Genomic DNA, 21,090 nt, shown 5'->3' with positions numbered 1-21,090 from the left:
CAATTTTTGGGTACCAGCAGCTCTACCAAAAGGGGCACAGATAGGAAAGAGCTGAGGTGGGACAGAGTGTGGCTATACCCGCCCTTCAAATCCATGGAAAGTGGTGGCATTTCCTACCCCAGAATTCTTACTCCAGCCCCCGAATGGAATAATATTCCTGGAAAAGTACATGTAAGTGCACGATACTGATAACATGCGCCAAATTCATTAGATGGTGCTCACCTCTTAATGAATTCAGTGTATCTTATTCTTACACACCTCTCATTAATACTGGGGCATGTAACACCAGTCTTAGTGAATCGGGGCCAAAGTGTTTTACTACCTGGGACAAACCGTATAATCTCAAAAAAACAATGTGAGAGAAATTAACAATAGATAAATTAGATAAATTAAACACCAGCGCAAATATAGTGCTGCAGCTGCGAGTGAACAGGGAGCCCTGTGTGTAAAGCGGGCTTTACACGCTGCGATATCGGTCCCGATATCGCTAGCGTGGGTACCCGCCCCCATCTGTTGTGCGACACGGGCAAATTCGCTGCCCGTGCCGCACAACATCGCGCAGACCCATCACACATACTTACCTGCCCGGCGACGTCGCTGTGACCGGCGAACTGCCTCCTTTCTAAGGGGGCGGTCCGTGCGGCGTCACAGCGACGTCACTGAGCGGCCGCCCAATAGAAGCGGAGGGGCGGAGATGAGTGGCCGGAACATCCCGCCCACCTCCTTCCTTCCTCATAGCGGCCGGGAGGCAGGTAAGGTGAGGTTCCTCGTTCCTGCGGCGTCACACATAGCGATGTGTGCTGCCGCAGGAGCGACGAACTACATCGTTACTGCTGCAGTAACTATAATCGAGAATGGACCCCCATGTCACCGATGAGCGATTTTGCACATTTTTGCAACGATGCAAAATCGCTCATCGGTGTCACACGCAGCAACATCGCTAATGCGGCCGGATGTGCGTCAGAAATTCCGTGACCCCAACGACTCCGCATTAGCGATGTCGCAGCGTGTAAAGCCCCCTTAAGACTTCCTAAAAATAAAATATAAGCACTTTTTGATCACCGCGCATCCAGTAGTATTTTAAATGAAGTCCTTCTTATGCACAACCACTAAAAAACTATCAGAATAGTGTAAAAATGTAGCCTGCTCCTTTAAAAAGCAACTCTGTTCTAAGGTCCGCCATCCCTGACGAAGGAGGCCACATTGCCCATCGAAACGCGTCAGTTTTTTGGACCTTGTGTGAGCCCGTAGTGGCCATCACCTGTGCTTGTGACGTCACTTGCATTTTTGTACACGATTTGTTTCTATCGGAGCACCACCGACCGGGGCGCTCCAGCATGTGTATCGCGTCCACTATCATCTGCTGAAGGCAGCGCAACAAACAACAAGCTACTTAAGAAGTCGGTACAGAGACCTCCTCACGTATAGCTTCTGATTCCAGGTATTTGTGTAGGTTCACTTTAAAGTGTGTCCTGACTTTCTGTATTTAACTTCAGCGTGTCCGTAATTGGATTATCTAGGTGGGATCAGTGCTGTCTCATTATTCTTACAGTGACTGGCATCCCTGAATGTGCCACATTTTTACATCAATTCGTCAGTACAAGCTACATTTTTACACTATTCTGATAGTTTTAGTGGCTGTGCATATGAAGGATTTCATTTAGAATACTACTGGATGCGCGGTGAGCAAAAAATAATTTTAAGAAATTAACAATAAACAACCCTTTTAGCACAATGTTGGCAGACGGTTATTGTCTGAAAAAGAAGTTGGTTGTATGGAAAATTTTCCCTTGATTAATGTGGGAAAACGTCCTTAGAACATACCCACAAAAAGTCCTTCGTCAGGTATTTGTAGCGTTTGTAGCTACATATAGTGATCATTCACTAGACGATCGTTTGTATACTTGTGGTTCAACCATCAATCTATTAATATTGTATTGTGTGTATTGCTACCTTAATTCTTACCTTTTCATCAAGATCATCATCACTTTCATACATGTCATCTTGGCGCAACCGCCACTCATACTCCACATGGACACGCATGTTAAACTGATTGTTCTGAGCTTGGAGAAGCTAATTAAAAGAAACAATATTTAGAAAGATCAATGAAAGAAAAGTTTAAGTAAGAAGATACATAGTTGGATGACCATATAATTTGTTATGCTCAACTCAGTATCAACGGAAATGCAATAAAAGGGTTCAACTAACGTTTGCAGCACTTATGCCCCAGTGTAATATGTAGATTATTGAGGCTCTTCCGTCCATAATCTGCCAAATATAACGCTTAATATATAGTGTTTATATTTGGTTTCAGTGCATTGGCCCATATTAGTAACCCTAAAGGGGGCTTTACACACAGCGACATCGCCAGTGATGTCGTTGGTGAAAGCACCCGCCCCCGTCGGTTGTGCGTCACGGGCAAATCGCTGCCCGTGGCGCACAACATCGCTAACACCCATCACATGGACTTACCTGCCTAGCAACGTCGCTGTGGCCGGTGAACCGCCTCCTTAGTAAGGGGGAGGTTTGTTCGGCGTCACAGCGGCCGCCTGTTGTAGCTGTTCTGTTTTGTCACAAGTCAGCTTATGGGATCACCAGTGAGGTCCTCTGAATTAGGCCTCTTCAGACCTAATCAAGATCGAGCGCTCGGAGAAAAAGACCTGCATCCATGTGGGCATAATCAATTTTCTGTTTATTTAACCAAAGTACAGTTTATTTATACCATTTACAGATCAATGTGATATTGCAAAAAAAGCTTCTAGCTGGACTTCACAAGTTGCTCATATGACCTTTAAGTTTTAGCAAAACAAAAATGTAGAGTCATGCATATGAGATAAGAAGAAGATAAGAAGAACATTTAGAGACAATAATAATCCTTGATCTTGTCTCTTAATCCGAAGGCTCTATGACTATGAACTACTTACTAATGAAATAAAATATCTTTAATAAAGAAATAGAGAAACCATTTAACCCTTCTATATCACGCCCAATAGAAGCGGAGGGGTGGAGATGAGCGGGGCGGAATATCCCACCGACCTCCTTCCTTCCACATTGTGGGTGGCCGCAGGTATGGTGTTGTTCCTCGTTCCTGGGGGGGCACACATAGGGATGTGTGCTACCGCAGAAACGACCAACAACCTGCGTCCTCAACAACCAATGATTTTTTGAAAATGAACGACGTGTCAATGATGGGCGATTTGGTGAGTATTTTCCATTGTTAACGGCCGCTCGTTGGTGTCACACGCAACAACGTCGCTAACGATGCTGGATGTGTGTCACGGAATCTGGGACCCCGGCGATATATCGTTAGATACATCGTTGCGTGTAACGGGGCCTTAATTAAAACATTTGATTCATATTAAATGAATAGCAAAATGACATTGGGGAACACGAGTATGAAGCGGTTCACCTAAGATCTAGTCTGGACAAAGGTAGAAATCAACATGGTTAAGAAAGCAATTCAAAATTAATGTTACTTAAAGGGGTTGTCTGGTCTGTAGCTTAAAAATTTGCAGTCACTCAATGTGACTGCAGACTTTCTTGATTCTCACAGCGTGTGCACTGCATGCTGTCAAGATTATCCTTTGTCAACAGTGAGAGCTGGTGGCCATGTGACCACAAATATGTGATATGCATACTTCCAGCCATATTCTGACTAGACATGTGCAGTCTAGATCAATACAAGTGAATTAAGCAAGCTCCCACACGTCTAGCCGGAAAGTGGCCAGAAGCACGCATGTCACATACTTGCTGTCACGTGACCATCCTCTCTCACCGCTGACACCAGAGAATCCTGACAGCATGAGGTGCGCACTCTGCGAGTTGTGTATGTGTAACCATTTCAATTCTCTTACCAAATCTTCACAAAGACAATGCTTGAGGCGTCTGGCAATATCAAGAGCAGTTTCCCCAGCTTCATTTTCTGCAAAAATTAAAGGTTATGAAAAAACATGAGAAATTATAACAACAGAGCTGAAAGGGCGATAGAATGATTATCAGTAAGTAATGCAGGTAAGCAATTGCACCGTCTGCCTTCTTAGGAATTAGAGCATAGAAAATCATATTTTTCACAATTTCATTCTTAAAATTTTGTGTGATAATTTATTTGACATGCAAATTCTTATCCAATTTAATTCTTCACCCTTAAGGCATAAAGAGAGAAAAGAAAATGAAAAGTTATCTGGTAATGTAAAAATCTATGGCGTTGTAGGCAAAGTCTTCTGAATCTTGACATGAAAGACGTTCACAGGGGGATGATACTGTATGCCCCATTATGTGCGATATTTCTGCTAGAACCTGAACTGTTTACTAGAGAGATCATTTATTCAGTGAACACACTGCATAATTACAATGTCTTGTATTAGTGTGTAATGATCCAAAGGAAAGAAGATGGAAAAACGTGAAACAACTATGCTGATGTAAGAAAGAAATTTATAGATGAAGGGTGTGATTGGGTGTTCAGTTAGACCTAAACTTTAAAGGGGTTGTCCACTGCTAGGACAACCCATTTTGAGTCTGCCTCGTGTCCAATCAGTGACGGTTTCTGTCTCCTTGCCTTTAGACCAAATGAACAATCAACAGAAAGTGAGTGCTTCCGCTGCGCTCACTTCCTCTTGATTGACTCGTTTGGTTTGAAATCAGGGAGACAGAAGCTGGTGCTGATTGGACACAGGGATCACGTGACGTCACAACCCCACATCAGCACCGGCACCGTGAACCCAGATACTGCTGGAAGGGTGCCGGTATAAGTGGCGATTATTTGCTTTATTATTGTGACGTCACACGAGCCCCGCAGCCAATCAGTGCCGGCTTCCTTCTCCTCGCCTTCGGACCAAACGAACAATTAACAGGAAGTGAGAGCAATGGCTGCGCTTACTTCCTGTTGATTAACTCATTTTGTCCAAAGGATGAGAAGGAAGCTGGCAGTGATTGGATGCGGGACTCGCGTGACGTCATAACCCCATGTGAACCCCAGAATCACTAAAAGGGCGCCGGTATGGGAGGTGAGTATAGGCTTTATTATTTTACCTGGGGCAAACTTGTGGAATCAAAAGCAATTGTCCTAGTAGTGGAAAACCCCTTTAACTTGAGGTGCAAAAGAATTATTAAACAGGGCCGAGGATATAGGTCACTGACGTAACTAGGCACTTACTTATCTTTACATTGACTTTAGCTCTCAGGAAAAGTTTTATGCTCTCAGTTTTGTTGTACAAGCTGCAGTAGTGAAGCGCGGTGTTGCCTCGGACAGTCTGCTTCATTAGATTTCCACTGTAGTAAACATATTGAAATATTTTAGTCAACTATGCAGACAATATATAAAACAAGCACCTCTTATTATAATTACATACTGTATATTGTATTCAATTGTAGACAATCACTTACCTATTATGAACCAGAAAATCTACAATATGTAATGACGTTCTGTCCGACAACAGGACTGCCAAATGCAGAATGGTCTCACCAGCCTCCTAAAATAAATGAATAAATAACAAAATGTTTGCGCTTTGCAATAAATAAATAAAAGAACAATATAAATAGCTCAACACAACTGATATGCCAAGTGGTTTCTCCAAATTCTACACAAAATACAACTTTTTTTTTTCTTCAGCAGTCTCAGAATTATTCCACCCATTCATTACAGGTGTCTTTGGTATTGTCACGATTATAACTCGCCGTGAAGATATTTGTGACAGTTCTACTATTTGAGCTTCCTCCCTATTCTGGAGGCTTATATTAAATGTACTTTGCTTTCTGTTGGTGCAGGAAGGGTTAATGTCAGTTTTCCCTTGCTGCACGTTGCTTAATTGGAGCTCAGCTACAGCCTTTGTGGCCACTCCCCTCCTCCGTAAAAGGCCCATCAGCCACCTCTTCCTTGCAGTTGATAGAACCTCATTCTACCAAGTCCTGCCGTAGAGAGGGAGTCGTGCGCAGCTACTGGTGCAAGTTTTGCTGTATGCTTGCTGTTGTTGTGGATCTACCCCTTGTCCGTGTTGGTGCAGTGCGATTGAATTTTGGTTTTCCCCAGCTGTCTATTTTCTGTGGGGCTACCACTCTGATCCCGGTCCTCCCCTGGGGTGGGGGAGCGGGGGAACTAGATCAGGGCTGGGTAGGAGCAGGGCCTGGGTGGCGGCCCAGATGTCCTCAACTGCAAAGGTAATTCTGGGATTAGAGATAGCTAGGGTTCCCTTAGCCTGAGGGTCACTCCTGGTGCCCTTTTCCCAGTTGCCTTCATTGTGTCCCATGACAGGTATTAAGTAGAGCATCCACCTTTGGCTTTCATGATTTGCTGTAAACATGATACATAGCCAGACACCAGTTTCTTGTAGGGTTCCTTAGAAATCTTAACCCATTCCTCATGTGCAATATTCTACAGCTGAATTAGGTTTGTGAGCTGCAACCTCCATCTTCAAATCCCAGCAAAGATCTTCTATATAGTTCTCGTCTGACGGCCACTGTAGAGTATTCAGTAACTTTTTCTGAAACGAAATCTTGGTGCACCTTTGAGTTACGCTTGGGATCATTCTCCTGTTGGAAAATCCAATGACACCCAAATTGCACCTTCCTCTCACAGGGATGACATTTTCTCTTAGGATTTCCAGATACTTGATTGATTCAACCCTTCCCTCCACACAATACATGTTTCCAGTGTCAGAGGGAGCCCCAGAGAATCATTGAGCCATCAGCATGCTTCACTGTAGACAGTGTTCTTTTCAGCTTATGAATCATTCTTCCTCCTATAAACCTCAGTTTTGTGTTATCTTTCCACATAAAAGAATTCAAGAACGTCTGTGGCTTATTTATATGGTTTTGAGCATATTGGAGACAAATTTTCTTGAGCTTTTGGGTCAGTAGAGGTGCATGCACGTCTTGAAGTTCAGGCATGGAGACCTTTAGGGATTACTATTCGCCTTATTGTGCAAACTGGACTCACTGCCTGCTGCTACCAAATCTTGTTGCAGGTCTTTAGGGATCTGGTCATACTGTAGATTCCCTTTTTAGCTATGTCCAGGTAGTGTAGCTATAGTGTTCCTGTCATTTTGAACTTGCAATCTATGTTTCCAACTGTATCTATAGGAATATTCAATACTTTTGTATCCTTTTTATTATTTATGCAAGGCAATAATCTCTTAACTTTTGGACCACTCGCTTGACAACCCAAGAATATTAATGAACTGGAGGCCCTTGCTGGTGAAGAATTGGCTAATATTCACCTAGGAACACTTACAGAAGCTGGTGTCTTACAGCACATGATAAAAGCCAACTATGCTTCACCAAGTCCTAAAAATGCTTGTTATGGAGGGTAGAATAATTTTGAGACTGAAGCAGTCGGTAAAAGTGGCATTTTGTGTTGAAATAGGAGGAACCATTAGTTATATATTGTCCTTATGCTGAATTTGGAGGAACCATTTGTTATATATTGTTATTGTGTTGAATTTGGAGGAACCATTTGTTATATATTGTTCTTGTTTGACTGTTTTAGTTAAAACATCAGACTTTCTAAATTTTGCTAATTGGCCCTCACTGCAAATTAGGTTTATTTACAACTGCATCACATCATATTTTCTAATGAGCAAGCAAAAAACAAGTGAATGGTTCTTTATATCCTGTAAATACTATAAAAGCATGTATTATACTTCAGCATTTGATGAAAGTCCATTTAATCAGCATAACATTCAAAACACAACAATTACCTGTGCTGGTTGCGGCAAGGGCTCGGTCAAATCAACCTTTTCTGCATATGCCTGGATCAGTGCAAAAATATCCTTAAACCGAACAGCATCTTGAAGATCATGCTGCCGTGTCAATGGGTGTAAGTTGCTTCTTTTGGTATATAACCAGTGTACATACTTGGAGTTAATGAAATCTTTCCTAGTGGTCCTATAAAATGTACCAAAAAGAGAAAAATTAGTTAATAGCTTAACAAGATATTTATAGGGTAACTACATTTCCAAAAAACCTTTGCCATGTCAATCTCATGTAGAATGGTATAGATCACTGGCTCATAAACTTTCTTAGATCCTCAGCAATTGTGGATTTTTGAAGAAAGTGGTACAGCAATGGGCAACGTAATCAAGAATTTCCATATCACTATGATGACAAATTGCAGGTACTCTGAAGTAAAAAAGCCACCAAATAATAGTTGCACAACACAGAATCATGATCTACTCACATGGCACTGTCTATAGTAGGCTTGATTGTCGGAGATGGGAGATTGGCCTCTACAATGTCATTGAATCCAGAGTTACCAACATTTTTTGCTAGCTGAAAATACACCATGGAGATAAGTGAGAAGAATGTGTCCATTGTATATTAGCAGTAATAATAATACTCAACCTGAGTCTACATCCCTTAACCTCCGTTACAACATGTGGTAATAACACCATAAGGGCTTATTCAGACATCCGTTTTTCTCGTACGAGTGTATTCCATGTTTTTCACGGATAGCACCCATACCTATGATTGTCTCTGGGGAAGTTGACCTGTCTGATTTTTTTTCCCTCGAACTCAGTGGTTCTGCATAAAAGCAAGGAGACTTGTCCGATATTGATGAGATTCACCGATCAAAATTGCCAATACAAGTCTTTGGGTCAGTGAACAAAAAAAAAAAAAAATCGGACAGCAATTGGATGTCATCCATGTGTTGTCCAATATTCATGGAGTGTTTGATATGAGAAGCTTGAGAAAGCGCTTTATTTCCCCCATCGGAAACTCTGGCAGAACTCTGATGATAACAACTGAACCAGGATGAAACTCTGATCAAAGACACTGAAGAAACACAGACCGATTTTCTCGTACAAGAAAAATCACTGACGTCTGAATGAGACCCAAGACTTAAGTAAAAAACAATAGTCAACAAGAATGTTATGTTCTGATAATTTTAGCACTGACATAAAGTTTAGGAAATATCCTGTATAATGGTACACTGGTCACAAATATCACACACAAGGAGCAATTGTATTTTCAGTTTTCTTTTTTAATATCCTTTAGTTTATAACCTGCATTATTACGTGAGATATTTCAGGGATTTTTTTCTTCACTAGACCTGTAACAATTTATGTCCAATATTTTAAATTGTCCTAAAACAAATACTGTGGGACATATTTTAGCAAACAATCTAAATGGGAAAGAATAAGAACCTTGTTTACACGTTATCATGTTACCAAACTATAAGATATCAGATGATAAACAATATGGAGCCAGAAAACACTAAAAAATGAAAATAAAATAACATTTTTAATAGACTAAATTATTTTTAAGTGGATCTAAAAAAATTAAGTAAAATAGGAAATTATTTCCTCTTACCAGGAGCTCTGAAGTTCCAAGTTTGTCAAGCGAGAGAGACTGAATCCGAGAATGGTGGACTCCAAGTTCTCTATGAACCCCAGAGCATTCAATACAAGTCAGAATACCCAGATTTATAGACAACCATGTTGGATCTGGTAAATACAGATATACATGTCAACCATATATTTTAAGACATATGGATAAAAAAAGAAAAACTGAAAAAACATGTAAAATAAACAAGTGCAAAAAAGGCAAAACCACTCCATATGCTTGATGATAACACAGCCACTTATCACATCAGTCAGCCGTCTACTGTATAGAATTAAAAATACAAACAGTGAAGGGCTCGGTCTCACAGCACATTAAACACTGACAGAGATGGCAGCCGGTGCTTGTAAATGTGAAGCTTGGACTGCACAATCGCTGTCATGCAGGTGTGATAAGTATGACAGCCCAGAAATGTCTAAATGAACAAGGAACAGACTAATTAGATAAGTCCCGTACACGTAACTCGAGAGAACTGGACTCCAAGAGCAACCTGATCTTTGTCTTGTTCTTAGTGCAGTGTGTAGGATTAACCACAATAATATTACATTTCTTTAAAGGGAACTTGTCACCACTTTTTTGCCCTATAAGCTGTGGCCACCTCCAGTGGGCTCTTATATACAGCATTCTAACATGCTGTATATAAGAGCTCAAGCCGCTATATACAACATTAAAAACACTTTATAATACCTAATGGTCATGTGGTTGGCCATATGGGCATCTCCGTTGTTCGGTGCCAGCGCTGCCTCTTTCGGCCATATTCGTCCTCCATCTTCTGAAGCTGGGGTGCATGACGAGTCCTACGTCATGCACACTCGCCAGCATTCAGGTCCTGAGCATGTGCACTTTGATCTGCCCTGAGCAGGGCAGATCAAAGTATTGTAGTGCGCCTGGACAGGACCGGCGACCATGTATGACGTAGACGCGTCATGCACACAGGCTTCAGAAAGAGGACGAAGATGGCCGAAAGAGGAGGCGCCGGCACCGGAGACGCCCATATGGCCAACCGCATGACCGTTAGGTAAGTATTATAAAGTGTTTTTTATGTGCTCACAGCGGCCTGGGCTCTTATGTACAGCATGTTAGAATGCTGTATATAAGAACCCGGTGGTGGTGGCCGCAGCTTATAGGGCAAAAAAGTGGTGACAGGTTCCCTTTAAGGCTGGGTGCCCACAATCAGGGTTCACAGCGTTTTGGATGCATAGTGTGTTTGCGGTGTCCAAAGCGCTGCCTTGTATCGTACAAGCACAATGGATGGGATTTATAGAAATCGCGTGCCCACTGTGCATGTGTGGCCCGCAGCGTAAACTGACCTATGGTGCGGCTTCCCAAGCCACAGCATGTCAATTTATTGCTGCGAAGACATGAGTGTTCCCCACAGGGAGAACAGAGAGAAATACCACAACTGCTCGAGGCCTGATCGTGGCACAAGCAGCTGCGGTCTCCTGCAGAGGACACTTGTGACCCCACAGGAGAGGACATGCTGTAAGCTGGATGCAGCATGTCCGGCTCGTGGGCACACATACCCTTAGGCTATGTGTCCACGGTAGAATGTACCTGCGGATTTTTCTGCATGAAAATCCGCGACTTTCGCGGCAAATCCGCGGCAAATCCGCGGCAAAATCCACGCAAAATCCGCAGCGTGGGCACATAGCCTTAAGCTGCTAACAAAAGAAAATGGATATAAAGGGGTTTAACATAAACAACATTTATCACCTATGGAGAGGACATGGAATGTGCATGAACGTTGGAACCCCAGGTTCTCCTCACAACTCTATTCATGGTCTATGGACAACAATAAATGGCAAATGTCTTTTGTTGAAACTCACTTTAAAAGGGTAGACATTATGACCTATGTTGAAAATCAGGTTTTTGAGTTTAAATGTATATTTTTTTCACATTTCATATATATATAACCTGTATTAAAAATTAGAAACCTTGCAAATTTCACACTAGACCTTCAGGCTTTTTTGGACTCTAAAGGGGGCTTTACACGGTAGCGATATTGCTAGCAATTTGTAGCGATAGCGAGCGTATAAGTATCCGCCCCCGTCGCGCATGCGATTGTTTGTGATCGCTGCCGTAGCGAACATTATCGCTACGGCAGTGTCACACGTACTTACCTGGTCGGCGTCGTCGCTGTGACTGCCGAACAATCCCTCCTTCAAGGGGGAGGGACGTTGGGCATCACAGTGACGTCACCGCAACGTCACTAAGTGGCCGACCAATCAAAGCGGAGGGGCGGAGATGAGCAGAACGTAACATCCCGCCCACCTCCTTCCTTCCGCATTGGGGCCGGCGGCAGGTAAGGAGATGTTCCTCGCTCCTGCGGTGTCACACACAGCGATGTGTGCTGCCGCATGAGCGATGAAGCACCTGGATAAACAACCCTTACCGATTTTTGAGTTTGGGACAACCTCTCCATGGTGAACGATTTTCACCATTTTTGAGGTCGCTTAAGGTCGCTGGTCAGTGTCACACGCTGCGATATCGTTAATGACGCTGGATGTGCGTCACTAACAACTTGACCCCGACGACAAAACATTAACGATATCGTAGCGTGTAAAGCCCCCTTAACTTCCTGCAGTTTCATAATGATAGCCACAATAAACAGACTCTGACCCCATCTTTTATATTAACCATGTGCAAAAGTCATTGTGATAGGAGGGGGAGCAGAGTCAGCTGGGACGTTGCCAATGGTGATTGGTGGATCCTGAACTAGCAGCTGTATATAGAGGTGTTATCCATCCTGCCTGTGATGATAAGGAGCCTGCTGAAAACACTTCCTGAAAGGACTGTAAGTATGAGGCTAGCCCTAGTTACCAGTATGAATATTACAATTTTAATGAAATTTGTGATATGAAAAAAAAAATTGGCAATAGGTTATTTTCTTATGCTGGCAGTCAGGTAGGTGATGTTTGGAACTTGTTAATAGTATTATTAATGTTTTGTCATCTCATCTGTTACACGTGGGCATTCTACATGGCTAAATAATTTAAGAGGTAAGTTCATAGGCTACATAAAAAGAGACAGAAAAAAAACATATATAGATGTAACCCTAGCCACATAGGATTTTGAAGGAATGATTTCTCCTGAGTCACTTGTAATTTATTCTATTTCTTGCAAAATTTGACTTATTTATGATCTCACCTGGCGCACCACAATCGCAGCACACGCTATTCCCAGGCATTCGTCTAATGTCTTCAATAATGGCTTTGGTAAGATCTTCTATACTATTCTCCTCACTGGGGCGAACTTCATAAAATGCCATGTTCAGAGCTTCCTGCTTACTGTTCGTCAGCACGGAGATCCATCTGAAACAGAAAGGATTGTTACAGAGTTCTTCCAGGGAACAGTAGAGGAGTCATAGCCGTTCATGACATTGGAAGCGATTCCAGCTGGTCAGCTTAAATCTAACCTCACTATTGTCAAGAAGAACCCCTTCAAAGTAAATGAGAGGTCTGATTTTCAGTCATTTGTTTTCTTCTTTTTGGAGAATGGACCACCCTTACCCAAAAATTTCTAACCACGAAATTACCAGCTTCTGAGATTGCAGTTTAAAGTCTTGCTAATGAGAAATGTTTTATTTAGGAAGTTAAAGTGTATCTGCTCATTTACAGAAAACTTGTAAAAACCAATGGTATTGGTCTCCTACAACAAGGTAAAACTGGTTTTGGTGCACGTAACGGCCTAATATGTCCTGGAAGTGTCCCAATCCTCATGCTAACTTGCCATTCACTCTTTTTCAGTGTGTTTTTCCCCTACCTCAGCATTCTGCCAGCACTATATGTACTTCCTTTCCCTCCCATGTGATTGCTCCTACCCTTGACTAGATTGCCTGCCTTAAACTTAAAGCTCGCCTCTTCGTTGTGCCCCATCATGTATCGGAGAGCAGGAACAGAGACAAAAGGGTGGTTTACACGCTGCGACATCGCTAGCGATCTTGTTAGATGTAACACGCCAGATCGCACATACGATTTACCGAGATCACACATGTGACCGGCGCTACAAAAATTGATCTATGTACGATCTCGGCAAATCATATCTGCGATCTGGCGTGTCACATCGCTAACGAGATAGCTAGCGATGTCGCAGCGTGTAAACCACCCTAAAGGCCTGCCCACACTCCCTGTAATCTGACTCCATGTCTATGCTGCTAGAGACAGATGACACTTCACAACAGGCAGGGAACAGCAAATTACAGCCAAGGCAGATACCCGCTACTTACGAGTTATTTTTAATTTATTTTTTTAAGTTAAGACAACATACTTTCTAAAACACGATGTACAGATTGCCTATAATATATCAAATGAGATCAAGTAGTGACAATACAGAGACCATTTCAGATTTCTACTTACGCAATACACTCTTGATCATCCTCAGTCAAGAAATGGTAAGTGCGGTTATCTGTAATTAACAACATTTCTCCATTTATTCACAGTTCTCCATTTAAGAATAATGCAATAACTTTTTAGTAAATGTTGCATAAAGATGTAAAGGCGAGTATGCATTCTGGAACTGTTTTAGCCGTACTGCTGCCCGTGTCCAACACTTCACATAACTTGGACAGCCCCTTTAAATACTTGCTTAGGCACAGAAGCACATCTTACACCAAATCTTTTGTGCCATCTTTCTGTTTGGTGGAGAAGGGAAGCAAGAAAAAAAGATGTCACTGAGCAAAGTATTGAGGATACTCAGCATGGTTCTATGTAATTGACAAAGTTAAAAAATAGCTGTTTTTGCAATTGTATTGGGATTAGCGGGTCAGTAATTTTAACAGAAACAATGCAATATTAATTTAATCTTGCTATGCTTTTGCAATTTAATGCACCGATTGTTCTCTGCAAGAAGTCATTTTGGAATGGGGAGAAGCTGACTGGGACTGATCGAAAAAAGATCTAGAAAAGGGTCTTGTCCACAAGATCCCTACACTCATATTTTCATTAAAGGGAATCTGTCACCAGGTTTTTGCCACCTATTCTGAGAGCAGCATAATGTTGGGGCAGAGATCCTGATTCCAGCGATGTGTCACTTACTGGGCTGCTTAGTTTAGTTTTGATAAAATCACTGATTAATCAGCAGTAGATTATCATTAGAGGACTACTTGACCTGCTGCCAGGTAGTCCAGCATATTCATGAGCTCTGTATAACTGCTAGATCTGCAGCAGAGAAAACACTAATTTTATCGAAATGACAGCAAACAGCTCAGTAAGTGACACATCGCTGGAATCAGGGTCTGTCTTTACATTATGCTGCTCTCAGATGGGGAAGCAAAAACTTGGTGACAGATTCTCTTTAAAAGGAGTCTACCAGCACAAAATGAAACTTACATCCAACCACAGCACCTTTTATGGGACATAGCGTAAAAAAAACCCCAACGTACCCTATGGTGTCCAAATCCATTGCAGTGTTTTTCAGAAAATGTTCTTTTTCTAAATATGATAATGAGATACTTGCTAAACCCGTAAAATAATTTTTAATCATATTTCTCGGCAGCACATTGCATGGTGTAACTGGAGAACACAATCGCTGTGCACAGAACAATCATATTTATGATTGTATTGTGTGCATGGAATTAATGTTGGGCCTGTCGTAATAGGCCATTAAGTGACCAAGGATCGGGTTGCAAATAGGCGACTGGTGGTGATTTAATGACCATAATTAGCCAATGTAAATAAACCCTTAAATTCTAATGTATATTAGGAACATGTCCCATGCAGGGTGCGGCGACTGATCTGAACAATCATCCAGTGCTGGTTGACTCCTTTTGGGGTTACCCACTACTGGACAACCCCATCTCAACCGGAAAATTGTACATCATAGAATAAAAAAACATATACTTACCTCTGGGATTGGTGATGTTCCTCCAATGTCAGTACTTTCTCCCCCAGCAAAGACAATTAAGAGATACTGCACCAACAAGGGAGGAACATTACCAGCCCAGGCATTAAGTATAGTGTTTTGGTTTTTTATTTTAATTTTATAATTCACATCTTAGTGGTTTGAAAGGGAGAGTGGAGTCCAGTAGTGGACAACCCCTTTGAGAACACCCAGAAACATATTTTATATACAGTATATCACAAAAGTGAGTACACCCAATCACATTTTTGTAGATATTTTATTATATCTTTTTATGGGACAATACTGAAGCTATGGCACTTTGATACAATGTAAAGTAGTCAATGCGCAGCTTGTATAACAGTGTACATCTGGCCTGCCCTCTAAATAACTCCACACACAGCCATTAATGTCTAAACCGCTGGCCACAAACGTGAGTACACCCCTAAGTGAAAATGGACAAATTGTGCCCAATTAGCCATTTTTCCTCTGCGATGTCACGTGACTCATTCCTGTTACAAGGTCTCAGGTGTGAATGGGAGCAGGTGTGTTACATTTGGTGTTATCACTAATACACTCTCTCATACTGTCACAGGAAGCTCAACATGGCACCTCAAAGAATTCTCTGAGGATTCGAAAAAAAGAACTGTGGCTCTTCATAAAGATGACCTAGGCTGTAAGAAGATTGCCAACACCCTGAAACTGAGCTGCAGCATGGTGGCCAAGATTATAAAGTGGTTTAAGAACAGATTCCACTCAGTACAGGCCTTGCTATGGTTGACCAAAGATGTTGAGCGCACGTACTTAGCATCATATCCAGAGGTTGTCTTTTCAAAATAGATGCATGAGTGCTGCTAGCATTGCTGCAAAGGTAAAAGGCATGGGGGGGGTCTAGTGCTTAGAATATACACCGCACATTGCATCAAATTGTCATCCCAGAAGAAAGCCTCTTCTAAAGCTGATGCACAAGAAAGCCCACAAACAGTTTGCTGAAGAGAAGCAGACTAAGGACATGGATTACTGGAAAGATATCCTGTGGTCTGATGGGACCAAGAGAAACCTGTTTGGTTCAGATGGTGTCAAGTGTGTGTGGTGGTAACCAGGTGACTCTAATGAACATGTATAAGCATTGTTTTTATACTGACGGATTTTAATGAGTAATTAGAATTAAAATATACTTTTTAGGAGTTTTTCTTTTTCTTTTTGGTTTTCTGGTAACCAGGTGAGGATTGGAAAGGCAAGTGTTTCTTGCCTTCAGTTAAGCATGGTGGTGAGAGTGTCATGGTTGGGAGCTGCATGAGTGCTGCCGGCTGTGGTGAGCTACAGTTCACTGAAGGAACCATGAATGCCAAAATGTAATATGACATATTCAAAATGTGATGTGACATATTGAAGCACAGAATGATCCCATCCTTTGAAAAACTGGGCCGCAGGGCAGTATTCCAACATGATAACGACTCCAAACACACCTCCAAGATGACCACTGGCTTGCTAAAGAAACTGAAGGTAAAGGTGGTGGACTGGCCAACAATGTCTACAGACTAAAACGTATTGAGCATCTGTGGGGCATCTTCAAACGGAAAGTGGAGGAACACAAGTCTCCAGCATCCACCAGCACAGTGATGTCGTCATGGAGGAGTAGAAGAGGAATTCAGTGGCTCCTGTAAGTTCTAGTAAACTCTATGCCCAAGAGAGTTAAGACATTGCTTGAAAATAATGGTGGCAAAATAAATTATTGACACTTTGGACACAATTTGGTCGTTTTCACTTAGGGGTGTACTCACTTTTGTTGCCAGTGGTTTAGACATTAATGGCTCCTGCATGCAATTTAGAGGGTACACCAAATGTACATTGTTAAATAAGCTGTACACGGACTACTTTACATTGTATCAAAGTGTCATATCTTCAATGTTGTCCTATGAAAAGCTATATTACTTCACAATATACAGTATATATATATATTTACAAAAATATGAGTGGTGTACTCACTTTTCTGATATACTATTTATGTACTGTATGTACTGTATATTTGTTATATATAACAACTTAAACACTTTTAGCATAAATATGCTAAACTGTTTAGACTGTGTCTATTGTTTAAAACAATTTGTGACCTATTGTCCTTGTTACATAAGACGTTTTTTTAGCGAGGGGCTAAGTGCTAAGGGGTACTTCTCACATAGCGAGATCGCTGCTGAGTCACAGGTTTTGTGATGTACCAGTGACCTCAGCAGCGATCTCGCTGTGTGTGACACTAAGTAGCGACCTGGCCCCTGCTGTGAAATCGCTGATCGTTACACACTGTTCTGGTTCATTTTTTGCTCGTTGATCTCCCGCTGTGCAGCACACATCGGTGTGTTTGACGGCGGGAGACCAACGAGCACCGACTCTGTGTAAGCAGCGTATGCTGGTAACCAGGGTAAATATCGGGTAACTAAGCAAAGCGCTTTGCTTAGTAACCTGATGTGTACCCTAGCTACGTATACAGGGAGCCAGCGCTGGCAGCCTGTAAGCGGTGTACGCTGGTAACCAGGGTAAATTTCGGGTAACCAAGCAAAGCGCTTTGCTCAGTTACCCGATATTTACCCTGGTTACCAAGTGCAGCATCATTATACGAGTCGATGGTGGCTGGTTGTTGGGAAGATCTGACTGTTTGACAGCTCACTAGCGACCCTGTAGTGACGTACCAGCAAACCTGACCAGGTCGTATCGTGGTCGGAATCGCTGGTACGTCGTTTACTGAGACGGTACCCTAAGACCTCAATTGAAAACAGAAACAATTGTCTGTTTGACTCTCCTCGATGAGCCATATATCAATCTATAGAAAGACGTTCCGACAAGAGTTGAGCACAGCTGGTCAGAAGATCAGGAGCACAGTGCTGGGGCTTGTTATTAATTAAGATTTTCAAACCTGAAACCCCACAAAATGAAATTTCTGACATAGCACCATTACATGTCAAAGAACAAAAGAACAAAACAATTAAAGTTTCTTGTATAAAAAAGGAAACATACGGGATATCAGATCAAAGCATTTCTTGTCTTCCATATTAGGCTTCACTTGGCACGTCAGCAGATTAAGCTTGGCCGGTTGTCGGTTAGGCTGCAAGAACACAGAATATTATTATGTAACCAAGCTGCTTATTTCTTTTGTTAACTGTTACTGATTATACGCATGTGCTCTTTGTAGGCCTGTCTAGCTTACAAAGTATTCCCCAATATCATTGGACTAGAGCTAATGATGCAGTTATAGAATAGAAGACTCCAAAAATGACATCTCCTAATGTTACTGTACATTAATACTTTTTTAAACTCATAAATAAACCAGTTAACTACATAGAATTTGGGATTTAGCTTCAAATATTGTCATGTTAGACAAATTTATGTGAATTCATACCGTTCCATGTGCAATGGTCAAGTAACAGTTCTTAACTGAGCATTTTCTTTTCTGCCAAACCTTCCTGAGCCTGAAATGAAAGAGAAATGTTACTATATACATCCTACAGTAACCTAGAAGGGCACACTAAACCTAGCCATACACATCAGATGACTCCACTGACCATTCATTCTGCAGACCACCATCTCTGAAGACTTCCCCATACACATGAGATGACACTGATGAAGGTTCATTCTGCACACTGCCATCTCTGCCAACTTCCCCATACACATGAGCTCTCAGCAATGTGTTCTTAATACGGAGAGAGGAGAAAACCTTTGAAATTCCAATAGTTTGATCCTTCACTCCTCCAACATCATTTGTGGAATGAGATTCTGGAGGCACCCATGCACATTGAATAGTCAGCCGATCCACCTAAAATTGGCAAGGGTTTTTTATCTAATTTGTACTAGGGTACTTTAGATATCAATAGTGTGCCACTTTTACATACATACATCCAGATCAGATCTCATACTTTGCAATGACAAGGGACAACCATCCCAAAAGACCGTGTCTGCAGATTAGGATTCTCATCTGGCATAAATCCTAAATCATATGACAAGGCCCGTTAAAGGGTCACTATTGACTTTTAGGATTGCTACCTCCAATAGGTGGCACTAGAGTTCATCTCTTTCCTCACTGAAGAGACAATTTCCACTTCTACAAGACATTCTGTTAAATTTTCTTTATCACAACACGGACAGTAGAAAGTGACTGCTAAATATCTAATCTGACAATTTGCATTCTAGCTGATCAACAATGACAATATGTCCAAACTAAAACTGACACATTTCTAACAATAAATCCCTTGCTTTCAAAAACCCTCCCTAAAAAGAGAGTGGAAAACAGTATATTAATATTCAATTTTATGTGTTATTCACACAAGGCTGGTGAATACATTTGTGATTCACTTACACACTAATGCTCTTTTTATGCGATTAGCAGTGTAATTAGTTGTAATTAATAGTTGACACTCTTAATAGCGATGTTTTGACAAAAATAAATCCATATGATTTGTTGTTAGTGTATATATATATATACAGTATATATATATATATATATATATATATATATATATATATATATATACACACACACACACACACACAGTATACATACATCTATATATATATACAAACACACACACACACATATATATATATATATATATAAAAAATTTCTGCATATATACAGTGCTTTGCGAAAGTATTCGGCTCCCTTGAATTTTTCAACCTTTTCCCGCATTTGAGGCTTCAAACAAAGGTAAAGATTGTTATGCTATGGTGGAGAATCAACAACAAGTGGGACACAATTGTGAAGTTAAACGAGATTTATTGCTTATTTGAAACTTTTTTAATAAATAAAAATTGGGGCGTGCAATATTATTCATCTCCTTTCAGTTAATACTTTGTAGCGCCACCTTTTGCTGCGATTACAGCTGCAAGTCGCTTGGGGTATATCTCTATCAGTTTTGCACATCGAGAGACTGAAATTCTTGCCCATTCTTCCTTTGCAAACAGCTCGAGCTGAGTGAGGTTGGATGGAGAGCGTTTGTGAACAGCAGTTTTCAGCTCTTTCCACATATTCTCAATTGGATTCAGGTCTGGACTGTGACTTGGCCATTCTAACACCTGGATATGTTTATTTGTGAACCATTCCATTGTAGATTTTGGTTTATGTTTGGGATCATTGTCTTGTTGGAAGACAAATCTCCGTCCCACTCTCAGGTCTTTTGCAGACTCCAACAGGTTTTCTTCAAGAATGGTCCTGCATTTGGCTCCATCCATCTTCCCATAAATTTTAACCATCTTCCCTGTCCCTGCTGAAGAAAAGCAGGCCCAAACCATGATGCTGCCACCACCATGTTTGACAGTGTGGATGGTGTGTTCAGGGTGATGAGCTGTGTTGCTTTTACGCCAAACATATCCTTTGGCATTGTGCCCAAATAGTTCGATTTTGGTTTCATCTGATCAGAGCACCTTCTTCCACATGTTTGGTGTGTCTCCCACGTGGCTTGTGGCAAACTTTAAATGACACTTTTTATGGATATCTTTGAGAAATGGCTTTCTCCTTGCCACTCTGCCATAAAGGCCAGATTTGTGCAGTGTAAGACTGATTTTTGTCCGATGGACAGACTCTCCCACCTCAGCAGTAGATCTCTGCAGTTCATCCAGAGTGATGATAGGCCTCTTGGCTGCATGTCTGATCAGTCTTCTCCTTGTTTGAGATGCAAGTTTGGATGGACGGCCGGGTCTTGGTAGATTTGCAGTGGTATGATACTCCTTCCATTTCAATATGATCACTTGCACAGTGCTCCTTGGGATGTTTAAAGTTTTGGAAATCTTTTTGTAACCAAATCCAGCTTTAAACTTCTCCACAACAGTATCACGGACCTGCCTGTTGTGTTCCTTGGTCTTCGTGATGCTCTATGTGCTTTAAACAGAACACTGAGACTATCACAGAGGAGGTGCATTTATACAGAGACTTGA

The 21,090-nt window shown here is 41.6% G+C and overlaps 1 protein-coding gene across 3 annotated transcripts in view; it reads right to left on the bottom strand.

Annotated features, from left to right (window-relative positions):
- LOC142311456 (arf-GAP with SH3 domain, ANK repeat and PH domain-containing protein 1-like) overlaps nt 1–21,090 on the bottom strand; it is a 298,879-nt gene that overhangs the window by 29,422 nt on the left and 248,367 nt on the right. For all 3 annotated transcript variants that reach the window (XM_075349907.1, XM_075349909.1, XM_075349908.1), the window contains 11 exons: nt 18,563–18,632; nt 18,181–18,268; nt 13,689–13,737; nt 12,481–12,644; nt 9,304–9,437; nt 8,171–8,262; nt 7,692–7,878; nt 5,383–5,468; nt 5,153–5,268; nt 3,855–3,922; nt 1,966–2,073 (listed from right to left, as the gene is read on the bottom strand). In XM_075349907.1, the coding sequence (XP_075206022.1) occupies nt 1,966–2,073; nt 3,855–3,922; nt 5,153–5,268; nt 5,383–5,468; nt 7,692–7,878; nt 8,171–8,262; nt 9,304–9,437; nt 12,481–12,644; nt 13,689–13,737; nt 18,181–18,268; nt 18,563–18,632 (1,162 nt within the window). The remainder of the gene's footprint in view (nt 1–1,965; nt 2,074–3,854; nt 3,923–5,152; nt 5,269–5,382; nt 5,469–7,691; nt 7,879–8,170; nt 8,263–9,303; nt 9,438–12,480; nt 12,645–13,688; nt 13,738–18,180; nt 18,269–18,562; nt 18,633–21,090) is intronic.

This window comes from Anomaloglossus baeobatrachus, chromosome 5 (genome assembly GCF_048569485.1).
Source record: "Anomaloglossus baeobatrachus isolate aAnoBae1 chromosome 5, aAnoBae1.hap1, whole genome shotgun sequence".
In the NCBI taxonomy this organism is placed as follows: Eukaryota; Metazoa; Chordata; class Amphibia; order Anura; family Aromobatidae; genus Anomaloglossus; species Anomaloglossus baeobatrachus.
The sequence above is the reverse complement of the archived record's forward strand: the minus strand, read 5'-3'. Positions and strand labels throughout refer to the sequence as shown.